The 17,888-nt window shown below is 53.4% G+C and overlaps 2 protein-coding genes across 3 annotated transcripts in view; both read left to right on the top strand.

The window, feature by feature from the left end:
* Window positions 1-2,014: 2,014 nt before the first annotated feature.
* ZBTB16 (zinc finger and BTB domain containing 16) overlaps window positions 2,015-17,888 on the top strand; it is a 207,222-nt gene continuing 191,348 nt past the window's right edge. The window contains exons 1-2 of one of the 2 annotated variants that reach the window (XM_055548124.1): window positions 2,015-2,298; window positions 5,623-6,980. In XM_055548124.1, the coding sequence (XP_055404099.1) occupies window positions 5,713-6,980 (1,268 nt within the window). In that variant the 5' untranslated portion in view covers window positions 2,015-2,298; window positions 5,623-5,712. The other variant, XM_055548126.1, reaches the window with a different exon arrangement.
* Window positions 13,047-17,888, top strand: part of LOC129628650 (histone H2B type 1-C/E/F/G/I-like) — a 30,442-nt gene continuing 25,600 nt past the window's right edge. Inside the window, exon 1 of the mRNA XM_055548127.1 lies at window positions 13,047-16,970. The gene's annotated coding sequence lies outside the window, so the exon portion shown is untranslated. The remainder of the gene's footprint in view (window positions 16,971-17,888) is intronic.

Below are 17,888 nucleotides of genomic sequence, written 5' to 3' on the forward strand. Positions count from 1 at the left end.
TCGTCGTCCTCATGAAGTCACTCAGTTGTGTCGGACTCTTTGCGACCCCAAGGACTGTAGCCTACTAGGCTCCTCTCTCCATGGGATTCTCCAGACAAGAGTACTGGAGTGGGTTGCCATTTCCTTCTCCAGAGGATCTTCCCAACCCAGGGATTGAACCTGGGTCTCCTGCATTCCAGGCAGACGCTTTAACCTCTGAGCCATTTGTACTACACAATAAATCCTTGTTGTTTATCACACCAGTTCTTTCTCAACTTTCCTTAAATTTCTTTCTTCTTACAGTCTGTAGACCTTAGCTAGAAAAGTAGCCCTATCATAGATTGCTCTTTATTGTTCATCAGAATACCCAGGGACTGGGTTTTCCCTGGCATCCGTCAGACACTGCGGTGTTGTCTGCTCTCAGAGGAAAACTAACTCCCTTTCTTCACTTTCAAGTGGCTTCTCTCCGGTCTTCTCTACCCTGACTCCTGCAGGAAGGTCTGAGCACTTTTCCTGTGAGCAGGAGACAGGGGCGGGCTTGCTGGGATGGAGCTGCCTGTTCTCGGGACTGGTCCATTAGCAGCTCTTGTGAACCCGGATCAGTTCTGATGGAAACTCTGGCCAGCTGGCCTTGCCAGGCCGGAAGTGGATTTTTGCCTCTAGCGGGCCTCTGCCATCTTCCAAGACGCTTCAATTCTTGGGGCCTGACCCTCGGTTTGGGGCAGTGCCAGAGGGCGCATCGGGATATGCTCATGCGTGAGTCCGGTGGGAAACCTTTGACCCACCCCCTCGTCAGGGACAGAGTGTGGGGACTCCGGATTCAGTGATTGAAGCCCCGCGTTGCGAAGATCGTATGACCTCCAGGGACGACTGTCTGGAGACCCAGCGAGGGCGCTCTCCACCACTACCCTCACCATAGCCGGAAGTCAAGGTGTGTGCCCAGAAAATGGGCGTTTTCCACCTCTCGCCCACCACCTTCGCCAAGTTCCAAGGAAAGGGTGAAGACGGGGGCTCTCCGCAGCCCGCGGAAGGGCGCATGTCTTCTGGTTGTTCTAGGGCTTCCTGACCTCAGCTGCGCCCTCTAAAGTGGAGCGGTCAGCAGAGAGGAGGCACTTTGGGGAGCCTGGAGCGTCTCACCGCCCCCTAAAGACTTTGTCCCGAACTGAGCGCAGTTCTTGCGGAACTGCTTCCAGCCAAGGTTCCCTGGGGGACGGGGGCGGGGGGAAGGCGGGGGCGGGGGGAAGGCGGGGGCCGCGGCGCAAGGGAGGGTTGCCGGCGCAAGGGAGGGTTGCCGGTGGGTGGGGTGGGGAAATCTAGGGGATGCTCAAGACTGCGAAGAAAAGTTTCCCTCGCGCCTCGATCTTGGCCTCCAGAGGTCGCGACAGCTAAAATGGGGGCGTCTCCCCTCGACGACAAATCCCCGCGGGAGCCTATGGCACTCGGTTCACCCGGGCCCGCGAACTCTGCGCCTGGAGGCGAATCGCAGTCTGGATGCTCAGAAGGCCTGGAGGCCCCAAAGCGCTGGGCTTGGGTACCATGAAAACGAGCTTCTAAAGACGACGCCGGGGTCCAGGGGTGCCGTCCCGAGCCCCGAGAAAAAAGTGAAAGGCGAGATGACACGCACTCATGGGGCAAACGTTGGGAGAAAAAATTCCGAGCCTGGAAGCAGCAGGGAAACACAAAACCTGTTCCCACTGGAGATTAAAATTCTGGGGGTTGAAGATGGGGGCAGCGCCCCTCATCTCCGCTGCCCTCACCGAGGCGCCCAAATCCCTGGTGCGCCTCTCTACGAGCTCCTCCTTCTCTCCTCTCCGCCTGGCCGGTGAGCTGCGGCCGCCAGCGCCCCAGCAGCAGCTAGATGTCAGGCGAAGCCCGGAGCGCGGCGCGCGGGGAAGGGAGGGGACTGCAGGGGAGGGGAGGGGTGGGGCGGAGAGCGCGCGCGGGCTCGGCCAGTGCGGGGGGTGGGCGGGCTGAGCTGGGGGACGGCGCGGGAGGGGGGAGGGAAGGGGGGCAGCTGTGGGCAGGGAGCCGGGCTCGGCCGCCAGCACTAAAGATGGAGAGGCGCCGGGGCCTCGCAGGGGAGGGGGCTCGGCGTTGACGTGGGACGCGGCGGAGGCGCCGCAGCCGGTGGTGATTTGCTAACCTCGCAGCACAGAGGAGTTGAGGGCGATGAGAGCGGGTACTGCGAACTGCCGGGCGATGCCGCCGCTACCGCCGTGATACCGAGAGCAACAGTTCCCCAGCAACACCCCTCCCAGACAGAGGCACACACCCCCAAGAGGCACGCACACCCACCCCACGGCACCCGGCTCGGCAGTGGTGAGTTGGGGGCCAGGGAGAGGCGCACCGCCCAGAGATAGCTGTGCGCCCGGGCGCCCCAGGGCTGGAGAGGTCTGGGGGGGCGCGCTCGCTTCGGCCACTCGACCGCTGGGCTTCTGCCTTATTTTATTCGGCTTGTTCCCTTCCTGCTGCTGCAGCCGTCGCCGCCGGCGGTTGGGGGTCGGCTGGAAGGGGGAGCCCTGGCTGTCAGCTTGGGCGCAGTTGCCTCCCCAACCCTTCCACTCCAGGGCACAGTCGGGGTGAGAGGTGGGGGCCAGAGCGGTCTGCGGGGCCGGGGGCCACAAACGGAGGGCTGGGAATAGGAGGCTTTGTACCACCAGGGGCCGGCGGAGGAGCCGGGAGCCTGTGGGTGCTCATATGTATGCCGACCGGTGCGCGGGCGAGAGATAGGGCTGTGGTTTATTTGTGTGTTTATTCGCCCGCCAGCTGGGAAGCTAGGATCGGAGGAGTGGTTTTGGGGGCGGAGGGGAGCCGGACTGGGACCCACTTGGGTTTTGTTTCTCTTTGGAAAACGTGGTGGGCTCCTTTTTCTTGATTGGACTTGATCCCCCCAGGTTTTGGGGGGGAGGGGCTCCGTGGTGGAGCGCTGGAGTGTCTCCAGCGCTCCGGGCCCTCCTCGGCTCTCGGCGGGACCGGCCGTGGCGCCGGAGCTCGCTGTGCGCTCCCGGCCGCGCTCGGTGGGTGCTCCGCTCTGCACCTGATGCGTTCGGGATGCCTTTCCCACCCCGGCGCGCCGTCAGCTCGCTCTCACAGCCCCTCGAACACTCCCGCACGCGCTCGAAATGCGCACGATCTCGCCGGCCCGCGGACCCGCTGGAACGCACAGACGCGCTCAGCACCGACTCGCTGGCCGCTCCCCGGAACGCTCGCAACGTGCCTGGGTCGGGCGCGCCTGCTGCTGGCGCCACCCGCCCGAGGCCGGGGACCTTGTCCGTCGCTCGCGGGGATCCCCGCCCTGGGTCGGAGAGAGAGGGCCCTCAGATCCCTTCTCGTCTTTCCTCCCACAACTCGTTGTCGGGCTTTTGTGCTTCCCCTTCGCCTCAAGGCGAGTCCGCCTTCTCGCCTCTCTCGCCCCGGCGTTCGGCCCGCCTGAACTCTTGCCTTAAGCCCGGGTCTCTTTCGCTTTTCTTCTTTCCTAACCCGGCTCCCTTTCTCGTTGCCATCTGGCTTCCTCGGAAAAGTTGCTTCCCCAAGTTTGCTGAAGTCGTCTCCAAGTCTCCGTAGGGGGTGGCTGGAAACGGGGTGGGGGGTGAGGGGCGGGAAGGTGTGAGAGCGCGATCGATCCCCGGAGCTCGAGCTGGTTAGTTCGGGCTTTCCGCCGTGACGAGGGGCACGGCGCTGCAGCCAGCACCAGCCGGCTCCCGGGCGCCGAGCCGCGGGTTTCGGGGATGGCTGATCAGGGCACCCTGGTTTCCTTCAGAACCTACGGTGCTTGCTTTGGGGAAGGAATTCGGGTAGACCAGCTTCCATTCTTTCGATTCCTACCCCCTAGTTCTCTGAAGCCCAAAGTCTGCGGGGAAAGCGCATGGTGGCAAGGCGCTTGTGAATGGTCACCGCCCCCCACCCCCACCATGGCCTCCGTTCTCACCCCAGGGTGGGGAGCAAAAGTGTCTTCTTGATTGACTGTCCTGTTAACCCTTTCTAAGTAAGATTTGTGGCTCTGGAGTCAATAGGGTTCCTTTTGGGGGCGGAGGCCAGCAGTGTTCCAAGAGGAAGAGCCCTTGCTCTGCGTTGCTCCCAATTGATTTCACAGCAATATTGGCCACAGCAAGGCCGAGGCTGGGAGGGACCTGGGCCTGTGAGATCTTTCAGACACGCTTTAGACTGCTTTGGGAGACCCAGAGCCCTGTTACTGATCCCAAACGGCACTTGGAGAGAGGCCTTTGTCTCCAGCTCAGTCTTCCCTTCATGCTGGTAACTCACACCATAGATGCTGGTGCCAATATCATCTCTCACCCCTCTGAGCCAGGTCTAGCAGTCCAGCATCAATTCCTCTTCGGGTCATGGGACTTGCCCATTCCTGGGAGCCTGTGGGAGACACTGGGAGTTTGGGTTCCCAGCACATGCACTCCTGGGTTTAGGGGGTGCATGTTTCCTAGGATCTCTCTGAAGGTCCTTCAATACCTAGCCTGCATATTACAGATCTTCCTCACTACTGGGTACTTGTGGGCAGGAGATAAGTGCAGCACATTATATAAGTGTGGCACATTATATAAGTGTGGACATGTGTGTTTGGGGCTTCCCAGGTAGTGCAGTGGTAAAGAATCGCCTGCCGATGCAGGAGATGCAGGAAACATGGGTTCAACCCCTGGGTGGGGAAGATCTGTTGGAGGAGGAAATGGCAACGCACTCCAGTAGTCTTGCCTGGAAAACTCCTTGGTCAGGAGCCTGGCAGGCTACAGTCATGGGGTTGCAAAGAGTTGGACACGACTAAGCATGCATGCACGCACGTGTGTTAACTGTTTCTACTTCTCTAGTTGGTGCACGCACACATACATGCATAATACACAGTTGAGATTTTGGATTACTTATACAATCACTTTGAGGTACCCATGATTGGGAGTGAGCCAAGCTAGTACATAGACTATGTGTGTGTATTTCTCTTAGGGCCTAAGGAGAGGGTCAGGGCGTGGGTTCATCAGCCCTTTGCAACCCTGAGAAGAGTGGAAGGGCAGAGGCCCAGGAAGGCATTAACTGAGGGTGAAAAGGTGGGCTGGAGGAGGAGAATCTTGCCTGTAGATTTCCCTGAGCTGCTACTCTAGGCTGCTAGCCACAGCTAGGCTGGGTGTTGTTCCTGGGGCTACCACAATGAGGCAGGATTTAGAGAAACTTCGTTTTGAAGATGAGATTTGCTGCACGGGGGATTGAAAGTGAAATTGAGTGCTTACACTGACTAGAAGAGGGGGTTAAATTCTTACTCATTTAAATTAAGCACTGGGCATTTTCTCACAATCAGTGTTGACTTTGCACAGGAGCCCCCCACACTCAGATTTAAAGAAAGCTCAGGACTCACAAGACTCCATTGTAATTTTCATTTTACTTCTTCTAACAGATGTCATAGACCAGTGAATTAGGCATGTGCTACATAGCAGAACCTTCTTTTTACTCCTATCATCCTTGGGCCTGTAAAGGCAGTCATGTAGATTGCTAGGAAGCCCTTTCCCTCTATTAAAATCTCCAGGACTGTCTTGCTGCGGGTTTGGGTCAGGGGCTATTGATTGAATTCTTATTTTTAGGGACAGTAACTAATCTATCTTTTGTTCTTGCATCTCTTTTGCCTCTTTCCCCATTTCTCCCCTCTAGCCCTTGCCATTGGCCCAGGAAACACACCCTGCCCCGCCACGCAGAGCCAGGAAGGAAAGAAAGCCTCATGCCTAAGCCTCGGGGAGCACCATGGATCTGACAAAGATGGGCATGATCCAGCTGCAGAACCCCAGCCACCCCACGGGGCTCCTGTGCAAGGCCAACCAGATGCGGCTGGCCGGGACGCTGTGCGATGTGGTCATCATGGTGGACAGCCAGGAGTTCCATGCCCACCGGACTGTGCTGGCCTGCACCAGCAAGATGTTTGAGATCCTCTTCCACCGCAACAGCCAGCACTATACTCTGGACTTCCTGTCTCCCAAGACCTTCCAGCAGATTCTGGAGTATGCATACACGGCCACACTGCAAGCCAAGGCGGAGGACTTGGATGACCTGCTGTATGCCGCTGAGATCCTGGAGATCGAGTACCTGGAGGAGCAGTGCCTGAAGATCCTGGAGACCATCCAGGCCTCAGATGACAATGACACGGAGGCCACCATGGCGGAGGGCGGGGCCGAGGAGGAAGAGGACCGCAAGGCGCGCTACCTGAAGAACATCTTCATCTCGAAGCATTCCAGCGAGGAGAGTGGCTATGCCAGCGTGGCGGCCCAGAGCCTCCCTGGGCCCATGGTGGACCAGAGCCCTTCCGTCTCCACCTCATTTGGCCTTTCAGCCATGAGTCCCACCAAGGCGGCGGTGGACAGTCTGATGACCATAGGACAGTCTCTCCTGCAGGGGGCTCTTCAGCCGCCCACCGGGCCTGAGGAGCCGACCCTGGCTGGGGGTGGGCGGCACCCCGCGGTGGCCGAGGTGAAGCCGGAGATGATGCAGGTGGATGAGGTGCCTGGCCAGGAAAGCCCTGGGACCGTGGAGTCTAGCATCTCAGCTGGGATGGGGGACAAGGTGGAAGAAAGGGGCAAGGAAGGGCCCGGGACCCCTACTCGGAGCAGCGTCATCACCAGCGCCAGGGAGCTGCACTACGGACGTGAGGAGAGTGCTGAGCAGCTGCCGCCTCCGGTCGAGGCCGGCCAGGGGCCCCCCGGCCGACTGGAGCCCCCTGCGCCCCCAGCTGAGAAGCACCTGGGCCTCTATTCCGTGTTGCCCAACCACAAGGCCGATGCCGTGCTCAGCATGCCGTCCTCAGTGACCTCAGGCCTCCACGTGCAGCCCGCCCTGGCTGTCTCCATGGACTTCAGCACCTACGGGGGTCTGCTGCCCCAGGGCTTCATCCAGCGGGAGCTGTTCAGCAAGCTGGGGGAGCTGGCTGTGGGCATGAAGGCTGAGAGCCGCACCGTCGGGGAGCAGTGCAGTGTGTGCGGCGTGGAGCTTCCTGACAACGAGGCTGTGGAGCAGCACAGGTAGGCCCCTCTGCGCCCGTCACCCCCTCCCCGAATTTCTGGCCTCGGCCCCGCCTTTCTTCCCAGCTGTCCCATAGTCCTGGGGCCTGGCTCCCTTGTTCTCTTTGCTATTTGTGAAAAACCACCTGGGGGGATCACTTTTCAGGTCTGTTGAGAGAGTTTTGGGTCTTTCCTGAACACGGGGGAACTTACGCGCCCAGTTCCTTTTTTTTAAAAAAATTTGATTTTTATTTATTAATCTTTAGATCATGTCAAGTGGCTTACAGAATCTTAGTTCCCTGACCGAGGATTGAACTTCCACCTTCAGTAGTAGGACTGCCAGGGAATTCCTGTCGCCCAGTCTTCACTAAGCTCTTTGCGTTCTTTTTGCATTTGGGCTCCCGTTTTGCTTTTCCTGCTGTTGGGTCTTTTCTCCTCTGCCTGGAGAGACTCCTAAAGTGGAGGGAGGGAAAGGTGGGGTGAGGAGGAAGGGCCCACGGCCGGGGTCTGGCCACTCTGCCCAGTTTCAGGTACCTGAGTTCCCCTGTGGTGGTTCCTGCCAAGGCCGGCAGCTCAGGAGGAGGGGAGGGGCTGGAGTCTGCTTAGACCCAAGAGCAACTGCAGGTTCTAAACGATGTTCCTGGTGAACCTTCATCACCAGGAATGTTGCCTCCTCTCCCTTTTCATTCTCTGTCCTTGTAAACACGTTTCGGGGGAGCTGATTTAAATTCAAGGGAGAAGGATGGGTATGAGAAACATTGGTTTTGCAGCTTGCAGTCTTATTCTTAACCCATCCCTACTCACATTGAATTAAATACCACTTTGGGCCAGCATTGGCTTCCCTCTGGCTTCTGTTTCCTTCTCTGTGAAATAGCTTTTATGACATGCCTGCTTCAAATGCTTTTCGTGGAGTCATATTTTTGTTAACGGCAGTTTTCCCAGGTAGATGATGTTCTTGTTCATAGGGAGATAATAAGACCTTTTCTCAGGGTCAGGTAGATACCGAGAGGCAGAGCTGGATTCAAATTCAGGTCTTAACCTTCTTGCACTTTGCTGCCTCTCGGAGTTATTCAGTCCGAAAGAGTGTCTTGTCTGCACAACGAAGGGTTTTGAAATTGCTCATCAGAAGTGGAGTAAACACAGAGGGAATCTGCAGTGAGTTTGATGTGCCCGTCACATTACCCTCCAGTTCCTGGGTCAGGCGAGGGGTGTTAAGAAATCCAGTTTCTCTTTGTCATCTGTGATAACATTTCCCTGCACACTCTCTTGCCTGCTGTGCTGCAGATCTTGGGTGGATTCTTCACTTTTGCACTCCTCTCCTCGCTGCCCCCCCCCAATTCTTCTGTTGACCATTCAGGAGGGGATGTGGGGGAGAGGAGGTGGGGGCATGAAGTTGGAGGCACCTGGAGGTTATCTGATTCCACCAAGCTGAGTCAGAACCTCCTCCAACACCGCTTAATCAGGTCTTCTGAGACTTACCTTTTGGAAAGTGCCACTGAGCTCCACGTAGCCGATTCTCTTCCGGTCGGGTGCGAAAAATAACCGCCACTAAGGTGTGTCTTCGTGATGCTTGTACTGCTCAGAAACAGGCCGAGGTTGTGTTTGTTTTTGCTCACACTTTCCTAAAGAGGAAACCCGCTCCCCAGACTTGACCAGATACATTGATCGCCTTCTCCGGATGTGAATTATTTCAGTTATGTGCTAAGAGAAATGGGTTATAGTGGAAAGTAATTTTAAAATGGAGATTTCATTGACGTATAACGGTTTCAGGTATATAATGATTTGGTATTTGAATATTTTATGAAATGATCACTATGATAAGTTGACTTAGTTAAAATCCATCACTTTAGATAGAGAATTTTTTTTCTTAAGCACTTGTAAGATCTACTCTTTTAGCAACTTTCATTATGTAATGCAGTGTTGTTAAATATAGTGATCATGTTGTGTGTTATAACCCCCGGATTCATTTATTTTTTGACTACCTTTGACTACCTTTTCCCATTTTCCGCAACCCCAGTGCCCTGGAAAGTAGGTTTTTTGTTTTTTTTTCCTGGCTTCTTCCTGGGTCCTTTTTGCTTCTCTTTACCTGAGAGGGCTGCAAAAGATATTACTCTCCCAGGAGTTTTCTGTGGGACCCTTGTTCCTCTGGGGAGAGCTGGAAGGTTGGTTGTATTCTACACCCCCCTCCCCACCAGAGCATGGGTAACAGAACTAGCCATGTCTAGCACTGAGAGCTTGGCAACGTTATGTAACCTTTCTGAGTCTTGCTTTACTTTCTTTATAATGGAGGTGTTCTGCAGGGTGGGGTGGTGGATTAACGAAGCTCCAGAAATCCCTGGAGCTGTGACTGGCACTTCGTAACCAAGAGGGTGAGGGCTGGACCCTCAGTTCCCCACCTGGCTTGGGTCTCATCTCTGCTTCGCCCCCGCAGGTCTGAGTTCTATGGTGTGGTGCCCACGGCCCTGCCATCAAGGGGTTGAGTTGGCTGGGAGGTGGTGCAAAGGATGTCGCCGTCCTTCTGAGCTTGTGATGGTGAGCCGCCGGTCCTGGCATCCTTGGCGTCGTGCCCTGGGCTGCTGACATGGGAGAATGTGCTATTGACTGAGGGTGGAAAGTGGGCTGCCGCTGCCCCAGAGGCTGGAGCCTGGGGCTGTGCCCTGGGTGGAAAGCTGTGGGGTCCGAGGAGATCAGGGACGGAGAGAATGTTCCCGCATGCTTTCCTCCCTCGCTCTCACTGGCAGCCCCTGGCTCCCGATCTGACGTGCTCTCAGGAGGCTTCACCTCTCTCCCTGTCTCTCAGACCTCCAGGATGAAGGTGCTGCTTCCCGATTTCCTACTAAAGCTGCCAGCATAACACAAACAAAAAAGTCAAGACAAAACAATCAGAGTGGGAGATTCTGATGTCAGGAGGCTGTGAATGTGATAGTGATGAACATGATGAAATAACAGACCACAGGATTTATTTTATTTTGTTGGTAAGCCAGTAGGCTAGAGCGTTGGTAAAGGTTAGGTACCTGCTGGCGGTAGTCGCTTTTCTTCTTTCGGGGCGGGGACGGCAGGTGATGGGCAGAAGGGCACGGAGAGGAAGGAGGGGGAGAGTGCAGGGAAGGGAGGCAGGCAGGAAGGTGTGTGATATAATCACATCAGTGTGCTTTGCTTGTGACTTGGTTCCAAGCTGGGGAGAGGGGAGCCTGTTGGGGTGACAGACAGTTGGAGTGAAACTTTGTAAAGTTATGGTCCCTGCAGTGCACGGTGAGATGTAAAAGCAGTGTCAGATGTAGCCTGATGGATTGATGGAAAGCCCACACAGAGATGCTACCTGGGTAAATCAAATGGGGCTTACCTGCCTAAAGGATCCGGAAGGAAGTCAGAACAATCAGAGGGCCTGCTGGATAAGCAGATCTGTCTCCAGGCAGATGCAGGAGCAAGTGCTGTGTTCTAAAACCTCCCCAGCAGGCTCGCATCACAGAAGATAATGTCTGAGGGAGGGAGGGTCTCTTTGGGAAGGTTGGACTCTCCTTCTTTAAATTTCCCTGGTGGCTTAGAGGATAAAGAATCTGCCTGCAGTGCGGGAGACCTGGGTTCAATCCCAGGGCTAGGAAGATCCCCTGGAGAAGGGAATGGCAACCCACTCCAGTATTCTTGCCTGGAGGATTCTGTGGACAGAGGAGCCTGGAGGGCCCCAGTCCATGGGGTCTCAAGAGTCGGACACGACCGAGTGAATTAGCACTTTGTTGAAGCTTGATCTCTGTTCTGTCTCCTTCTCTCCCTGGAAGGCTGGGCCTGTTCTGCGTGTCACCTTGTCTGGATCTGATCTGGGGACCAGCTGAACTAGGCCAGGTGCACAGTCTCCTTCTCAGAGCCACATACATGTGATAAGATTATCAGGAATAATGTGATTGACTTAGAAGTCAACATAGCCCTCCTGGGCCTCAGTCTCCCCAGGCTCATGAGCCTAAGTCTTTTTTCTTTTTTATGGCCATGCTGCATGGCTTGAGGTATCTTAGTTCCCTGACCATGGACTGAACCCTCGTGCCTCCTACAGTGGAAGCGAGTAATCCTGACACGCTGGACTTCCAGGGAATTCCCAGCGTGGTCTTAATACGTTTCTGAATTAAAGTGCCACAGAATCACAGGTGGGATCTGGCTTCCCAGGAACCTCTGGATCTCCTGCAGACAAGCCCTCGGATCAGCACTGCGTGTCCTGCATACACACAGGAGGAGCGCTTGTCTGGTTCTTGCAAGCATGCTCAGAAACCCTAGAGGCGGTCCCAGCCCTGTCTCTGCACTCAGGACTGCAGCCCTGTTCAGAGGCTCCCCAGGCCAGGTCTAGAGTGCATGACCATGTTGCAGAGCCATAAGGTCCTGTCTGGCCCTTGCCTTGGCCTCTTCAGGTGGCCAGCTGCACGGTTTTCAGCGGTTGACCATGTAGAGGGCAGGTAACTGTTGACCTTGGTTTAGGCCACTTGGAGAATTTAGTTGTTCCCCTGAATTCTTGGTCCCTTCTCATCATTCTGCCAGCTTTAGGCACTGCTGAGGTCATACCAGATTCTATTTGGAAAAGAGCATTCAGTGGGGTAATGATAGCCACAGTAGTAATATTTTTTTTTAATGTACTTAAATTTATTTTTATTTATTTATTTTTTGACCACGCCCTGTGGTATGCAGGATTTTAGTTCCCCAACCAGGGACTGAACTCATGCCCTCTGCAATGGAAGTGCAGATTCTTAACCACTGGACCACCCGGGAAGTCCCAGTAGTAATGTTAATAATGCCTTTTAACAGTTGTCCCACTTTTTCCTTTGCAAAGCACCTGTTTTTATTCATTTTTGGCTATGTTGGGTCTTTGATGCTGTGTGGACTTTTCTCTCGGAGAAGGCAACGGCACCTGACTCCAGTACTCTTGCCTGGAAAATCCCATAGATGGAGAAGCCTGGTAGGCTGCAGTCCATGGGGTCGCTAAGAGTCGGACACGACGGAGTGACTTCCCTTTCACATTTCACTTTCATGCATTTGAGAAGGAAATGGCAACCCACTGCAGTGTTCTTGCCTGGAGAATCCCAGGGACGGCAGAGCCTGGTGGGCTGCTGTCTGTGGGGTCGCACAGAGTCGGACACGACTGAAGCGACTTAGCAGCAGCAGCAGCAGGACTTTTCTCTAGAAATGGTGATCAGGAGCTGCTCTTCGTTGCAGTGCGCAGGCTTCTCATTGTGGTGGCTTCTCCAGTCGTGGGGCTCGGTCTGTAGGGCTCATGGGCTTCAGTATTTGTAGCACATGGGCCTGGTAGTTGCAGTTCCCGGGCTCCAGAGCGTAGGCTCAATAGTTGTGGCGCGTGGGCTTAGTTTCTCTGCGGCATGTGGGATCGTCCCGTACCAGGCCTCGAACCTGTGTCTACTGCATTGGCAGGCGGATTCTTAGCTCCTGAGCCACCAGGGAAGCCCCTGCAAAGCACCCTTAATGACTTTATTTCTCTTAACTGCCCAGCCTCCCTTTAGGGGGTGTGGATCTCTCATTCCATACCGCTGATGGTGAAGTCTGAGAACCTCTGAAAGCTAAAAAGGCTTTGTGTAAGTTTGCAGCGCACTCATTTAGTGGCAAAACCTGATCTGAACTGATGTGAGGCTATATTTATCTCGCCTATTTTGAATATTCATATGTTTTGCTGCAAAAATATTAATGTGTTTGATTACGGAGTAGTTCCCTAGACTTCTCTGGGCCTGGTGAACACTCAAGGGCCCATAGTACCTTTTTAAAATCTGAACAGTTCGGATTTCCAAAGCACCAAGGATTTGGGTGAGGGATTGTCACCGTCATCAGCTCCAACTTACAGATGAGGAAAATGGGCTTTGAGTGAGTAAGTGACATGCCCAAGGTCACATAGCTGTCTATAAATGGCTAGAGACAGGAGCTCGGCTCGCCTTCTAATTCGCAGTCCCGGGTGCGCCAGGCCAGGCCATATAAGCACATGGGCATTGCCATTCTAGGTCAGATCCATCTGACCTAGTCTTTGGGCGCCAATACCATCCCGAAGATACCACCGTTGGAGCCTGCAACTCTCCTCCTTGACGTCAATCCTAAAGGTCAGGTGGAGCCCGGCTTCTCTTAATAGCTATTTATGGCTGCTCTGTCATTCACAGATTTGCCCAAATCCTTTCTGAAACCATTTCTGTTTCCAGGAAGTATCCTTTGGGGGATGATGAATGACTTCAGTTTATAAGCTCCTGGAAATCTAGTCTGTTCAAGAGGTCACTGGCTGTGAAGATGGGAAGATGGCTTTGTGGTGCTGTGTCCTGCCGTTTTGGAGGCCGGTTCTGTATTTTTTATTTTTCAGTTCTGTCACTACTGTCTCTTTTTTTAATCTGGAGTTTAACATCTTAATTTGTAAAACCAGGCCCTTGGATGAGCTATTTCTGGTTTTTTGAACTCTTTGAAAAAAAACTTCTTTGGCACTCACTTGTATCTTCATGAAGTCATTTTGGTTATTTGAATTTTGCTCTGTTCTGGAATCTGGTTTGGCAGTCAGCCAGCTGAAATAGGGGGTCAGTTTGATTTGATTATGTCTGCTCTGACTTTGTTTTTTAATGCTTCAACCTGCTTAGGGTTACTGAGTCATCTGGAATATAGACTGAACTCTTAGGAAGTTTTAAGATGAATTCTTTTATTTTCTTTCTAGTGGAAGAAAGTTGCCTACTCTTTCATCTCAGTGAAAAGTCCCATTTTAACTCGCTGTCACTATTGGTTGGAGCTGCTAATTGCTAGAAGGAGAGGGGAAGAAAGCTTTAGTTCAGCAGTACTTTTCCCTCCTGCTTGTTCTAGGAAAGCTATTTATGACTCTTTAAAATAGTGATTATCCTAAACTGTTAAAATCAAACCTCCATTCACAGCTCGGATTTCTTGCTAATTCAGGGGAAAAACATTTCCAGTTATTTTAATTCAAAAAAATTAATGACTTTAAAACAAGTCCAACCGAAAGCCCACGTGTGAAACATAAAAAGTCTTGCTAAGTGAATACAGGCGTGCCTCAGTTTGCCTATTGGAAGGTTCTGGAATTTTCCACGATAAGTAAAGGTTTTTGTAGTCAAATTCTGTTTTGGCGGTTTTAAGTGAAAACTCTGACTCAGTGGCATTTATTTTGTTAGTAAGGAAAATCTACCAGCGCATCCCCGCTCCCCAGTCTCCAGCACCACATTTTTCACTTAGTGATGGGCATTTTGAGCAACTTATACTATCTGGGTCAGAATCTCGATTTCACCACTTACCTGCTGTGTGACTATGGTTACGTTACTTAACCTCTCTTTGCTTATTTTGTCTGTAAGATGGGAATAATAACCCAGTACCTACTCACTGGGTTGTTGCAGGAATTAATCCCTAAATATTTGTCACGAGCATGGAAGAATAGCAGAGAGCCAACGTTTGCGGTTGTATTTTTGCGGCCCTTGTTGGTGTGAAGCTGGTGGTGCAGGGTTAAATTTGTGTTCCTGTTGGTTGAGGTCCTGCTTGCCCTCAGAGGTGTCCATTTATCCAGCACCTGAAAACCGCTGGTGTTTTTGCAGCTGGTTCACAGTGAGCACCCGCATTTCCCCCCCAAAAAGCCGATCTCTTGAGGCACTGTGGCCAGGGTACTCTTTGTCCCATTGACCTGAAGCCTGATGAGTCATTGCAGCTCTCTTTTAAATTTAGCTGGGCAGCCCTCCACTGTCATCAGTTATGAATGCTGAGGCCACTCACCAGCGCCGGGCCCTATCGCGTGTGTACGTGGCCAGGCCAGCAAATCAGTGTGATGGGAGCACAGATGCCTCCTGACCTAGAGAAGTCTGGGCTTTGGGGGTGGCATGCTGCAGAGCCCCTTCCCATCCCCACCCTACAGTGCAGGATGCTTCTAAGGGCAGATTCAGCAAATAGCACCCTGAGTGCTTGATACATATGCTAAGTGCATTCGTGGTCAGTATCTGCTGAGAACCTCTAGCCACCCGCCGGGGTTAGATATTTGTTTCCCATTCCCTGATGGGCAGAGGGAAGCCTGAGAGGTTAACAGACTGCTCCCTGGTGACGGTGAAGGGTGGCACCAGGGCTTGTGCCCAGGTCTTCTGGCTTCATGTTCATGCTTGTTTCCACAATGTCCCGCTTGGATCTTCAGTCCCTGATGGAATCAGAAGGAAAGGGGGAATACAGGAAGGACCAGCTCCTTGTTCCCTGAAGTTGCTAACCAGGAGACTCACCGCTTGGTCAGTTCTGGCCTCCTGGCTTTGTCTGGTGGCTTGAGAAGACGGAGGGAGAGTCCTGATTACCTGGAAGGGTTTGTGTCTGAGGGGGCTGGGGTCACAGGAGTCCATCATCTCTTACAGACACAGGGAGAGGCTAGCTTCTAGCGATAAAGGGGGTTTATGCTGACTTCAAAAACAGAAAAAAAAAGAGAAAAAAAGAAACTCACTTACAAAAATAAAAATCCCGTGCCGTTAATTTCATGCCAGCATAATCAGAAATACCCCTTTCTACTGTTTCCCCTTAAAAACCCCCGTGTCCTTATTATGCTGGCTCAGTCTGGAAAAACTCTGGTTGGGTTTTGCCTATGTGAGGCTTATCTCTGCAGCTGCCAAGAGGGAATCCAGTACTTGATCGTCAGCACGGAAACTTCGGCTAACAACTCACAGAAACCTGCTTGGTTCTAAATTTCTTGCCCTCTTTCAACTATTGTCCTCAAGACATGACATTCTTCGGCAGGGACAGAATGTGTCTGGCTTTGTAGTGGAAAGAATCCAGGTTAGATGAGAGAAAGAACTCCCTGAAACAGTGGGAGCATTACTGGCGATTTTATTAGAGTATGCAGTCACAGAAATTTTGATGGGAGGAGGAGGAGTCGTGGGCCAGTTGGAAGGAGTGTTTCGAGGTCTCCCCTCTTTAGGGTCATTTAGATCCTCCGAGGTGATAAGTAAGGGTGTATACACCAGGCATGCTAAGAATGAGACAGGCACCCCACCACCTCTGACTCTGCAGGCAGACAAGATGTGTAGGGCAGGGCCATAAAGACTGATCTCAAACTTGGGTTTGAATGCCCGAGCCTCATGGTGGATCTGGGCAGATTTGGGTAGGTGGCTTCACCTGTCTGAATGGTCAGGTGCCCCTTCTGTAAAGTGAGGTTGTAGCCCCTTACCTCTCAATGTGGTGCAAGCATGTTAAATGGGGTGCCATGTAACACGAAGCACCCAGCAGGGACTCACATGTGAGGCTGCCCCCCCGCCACGCTTCCCACTTCTCCTGTGACCCCAGCCTGACAAGGGAGCCTCTCACTCCAAGCTCCCAGCCACCCTCTCCTGCCGTTGGTCTCTAAGTGGATTAGCCGAGTGTTGTGATCTTAATGCCATTAGGCCTGTTGGCACAACTCTCCTTGCCATAGTGAGAAGCAGATGTGGCTGAGTGTAATGGCCCTCGGTGATCCATCAGGCCTGGAGTGCTGGGGGAAACATTATGAGTGTTAATTTGGGGGAGTCTTTTTATGGTAGCTGGGGGAAATGTGGAGGGATTGTTGGAAATGTATTTATTTAAGCCGTTCAGCAGGTTAGATGCTGCCGGGGGTCTACAGTGGCTGAGGCTCCCACCTCCCTCCACCCACCCGCCCCGAACCCCTCCTTTAAAGAAGGCCCCTCCCCAGCCCTGCAGCCCAGGCCTGATTGCTTCCAGAGTTGGAGAGACAGCTTAGCAGGCTCTTGTTTCTTGCCGATGTACCTTATTAGTAGCACCTGGCATCATAACCCGCTAATGGGAACCAGCGCTCTCCTCCTGCGTGGCCAGTGACAAGTAGCCCTGTCAGCCGGAGCTCGCCGTGCGAGGAAGTTCCTATTAGCTTTATGGTCAGGAGAACTTGTCCTGTTCAGGAAATGAATGCTGCCGCTAAAGGTCCTCGGCCCTGACCCTGGCGGCGTAACCTGTGCGGGCTGGGGAGACCCCGCTCAGGATGCTTGGGATTTCAGCCCCTCTCTGGTTCTTGTCATATGTAAAGAGGGAATCATTGTGGTATGTTGCAGCCTTGAACTTTTGATTTATGCAGAGAGGGCGACTTAACCGTTTCCATGCCTGGGCGGCCGTGTGGTGACAGAGCCCAGGGTGTGCGCCTAGGTGTTGGGGGGCGGAGGATGGATCCCTCGTGCTGGCCGGCGGAGTGGCTGCTAGAACGTCAGGAGGACACTTTGCTTGCTTTTCCTTCCCGGGACATCTGGATGTTCAGGGGTGCTTGTTGCCTGTGGAAGGGTGGGAACCTGGGATGGTTTGCGTCTGCGATTGAACCTGGGTTTGAATCCATTCTCTGCCTGTTTGGAGCTCCGCAATAGATACCCAGCCACCTGCTTCCTCATCTGCACCAGGAAGTTAATAATGTCAATTTCACGCATGCTGCCATGATGACGTTCCTAGGATGGTACACAAGGGACCCCTGGGCCAGGCACGTGGCCTGGTCTCAGGGCACAGTGTTGGGAGAGACGTGCGTTTTTCCTCTTTGCTGATCGTAACATGATTTGAAAAACGGAAGAGAATGGCAGAGCACTTTTTTTGAGTATCAAGACCGTTTCTCTCCCTCATCACAGGCTAAAATCTTTACGGAAAGACTGCTTAGGTGGCTTCTCCTTCTTTCTTTTTCAACCTGTGAGTAACGTTTGTAAATGTGACATTTGTGGAGAACAGCAGCGTTTGACGTCATTCTCGAGGTGAACTCTGGCCTGACTCTTTGAGAAGAGGCGTTTGTGAGTTGTCTGGCGAAAGGATAGGTCTTCACTTTTGCTGCGGCTGCTGCCTTGCTAAAGGCCCCTGGTGACAAAGGGGTGAACTGCAACAGGGTCGCCAGGAAAGGGTGGGCCTGGCCGGGGAGGGAGGGCTGGGACGGGAGGCCTCCGGAACTGTGAAACAGACCTGTCCCTCCGTCTCTGGCATTTATGGCAT

Source organism: Bubalus kerabau, chromosome 15 (assembly GCF_029407905.1).
Source record: "Bubalus kerabau isolate K-KA32 ecotype Philippines breed swamp buffalo chromosome 15, PCC_UOA_SB_1v2, whole genome shotgun sequence".
In the NCBI taxonomy this organism is placed as follows: Eukaryota; Metazoa; Chordata; class Mammalia; order Artiodactyla; family Bovidae; genus Bubalus; species Bubalus kerabau.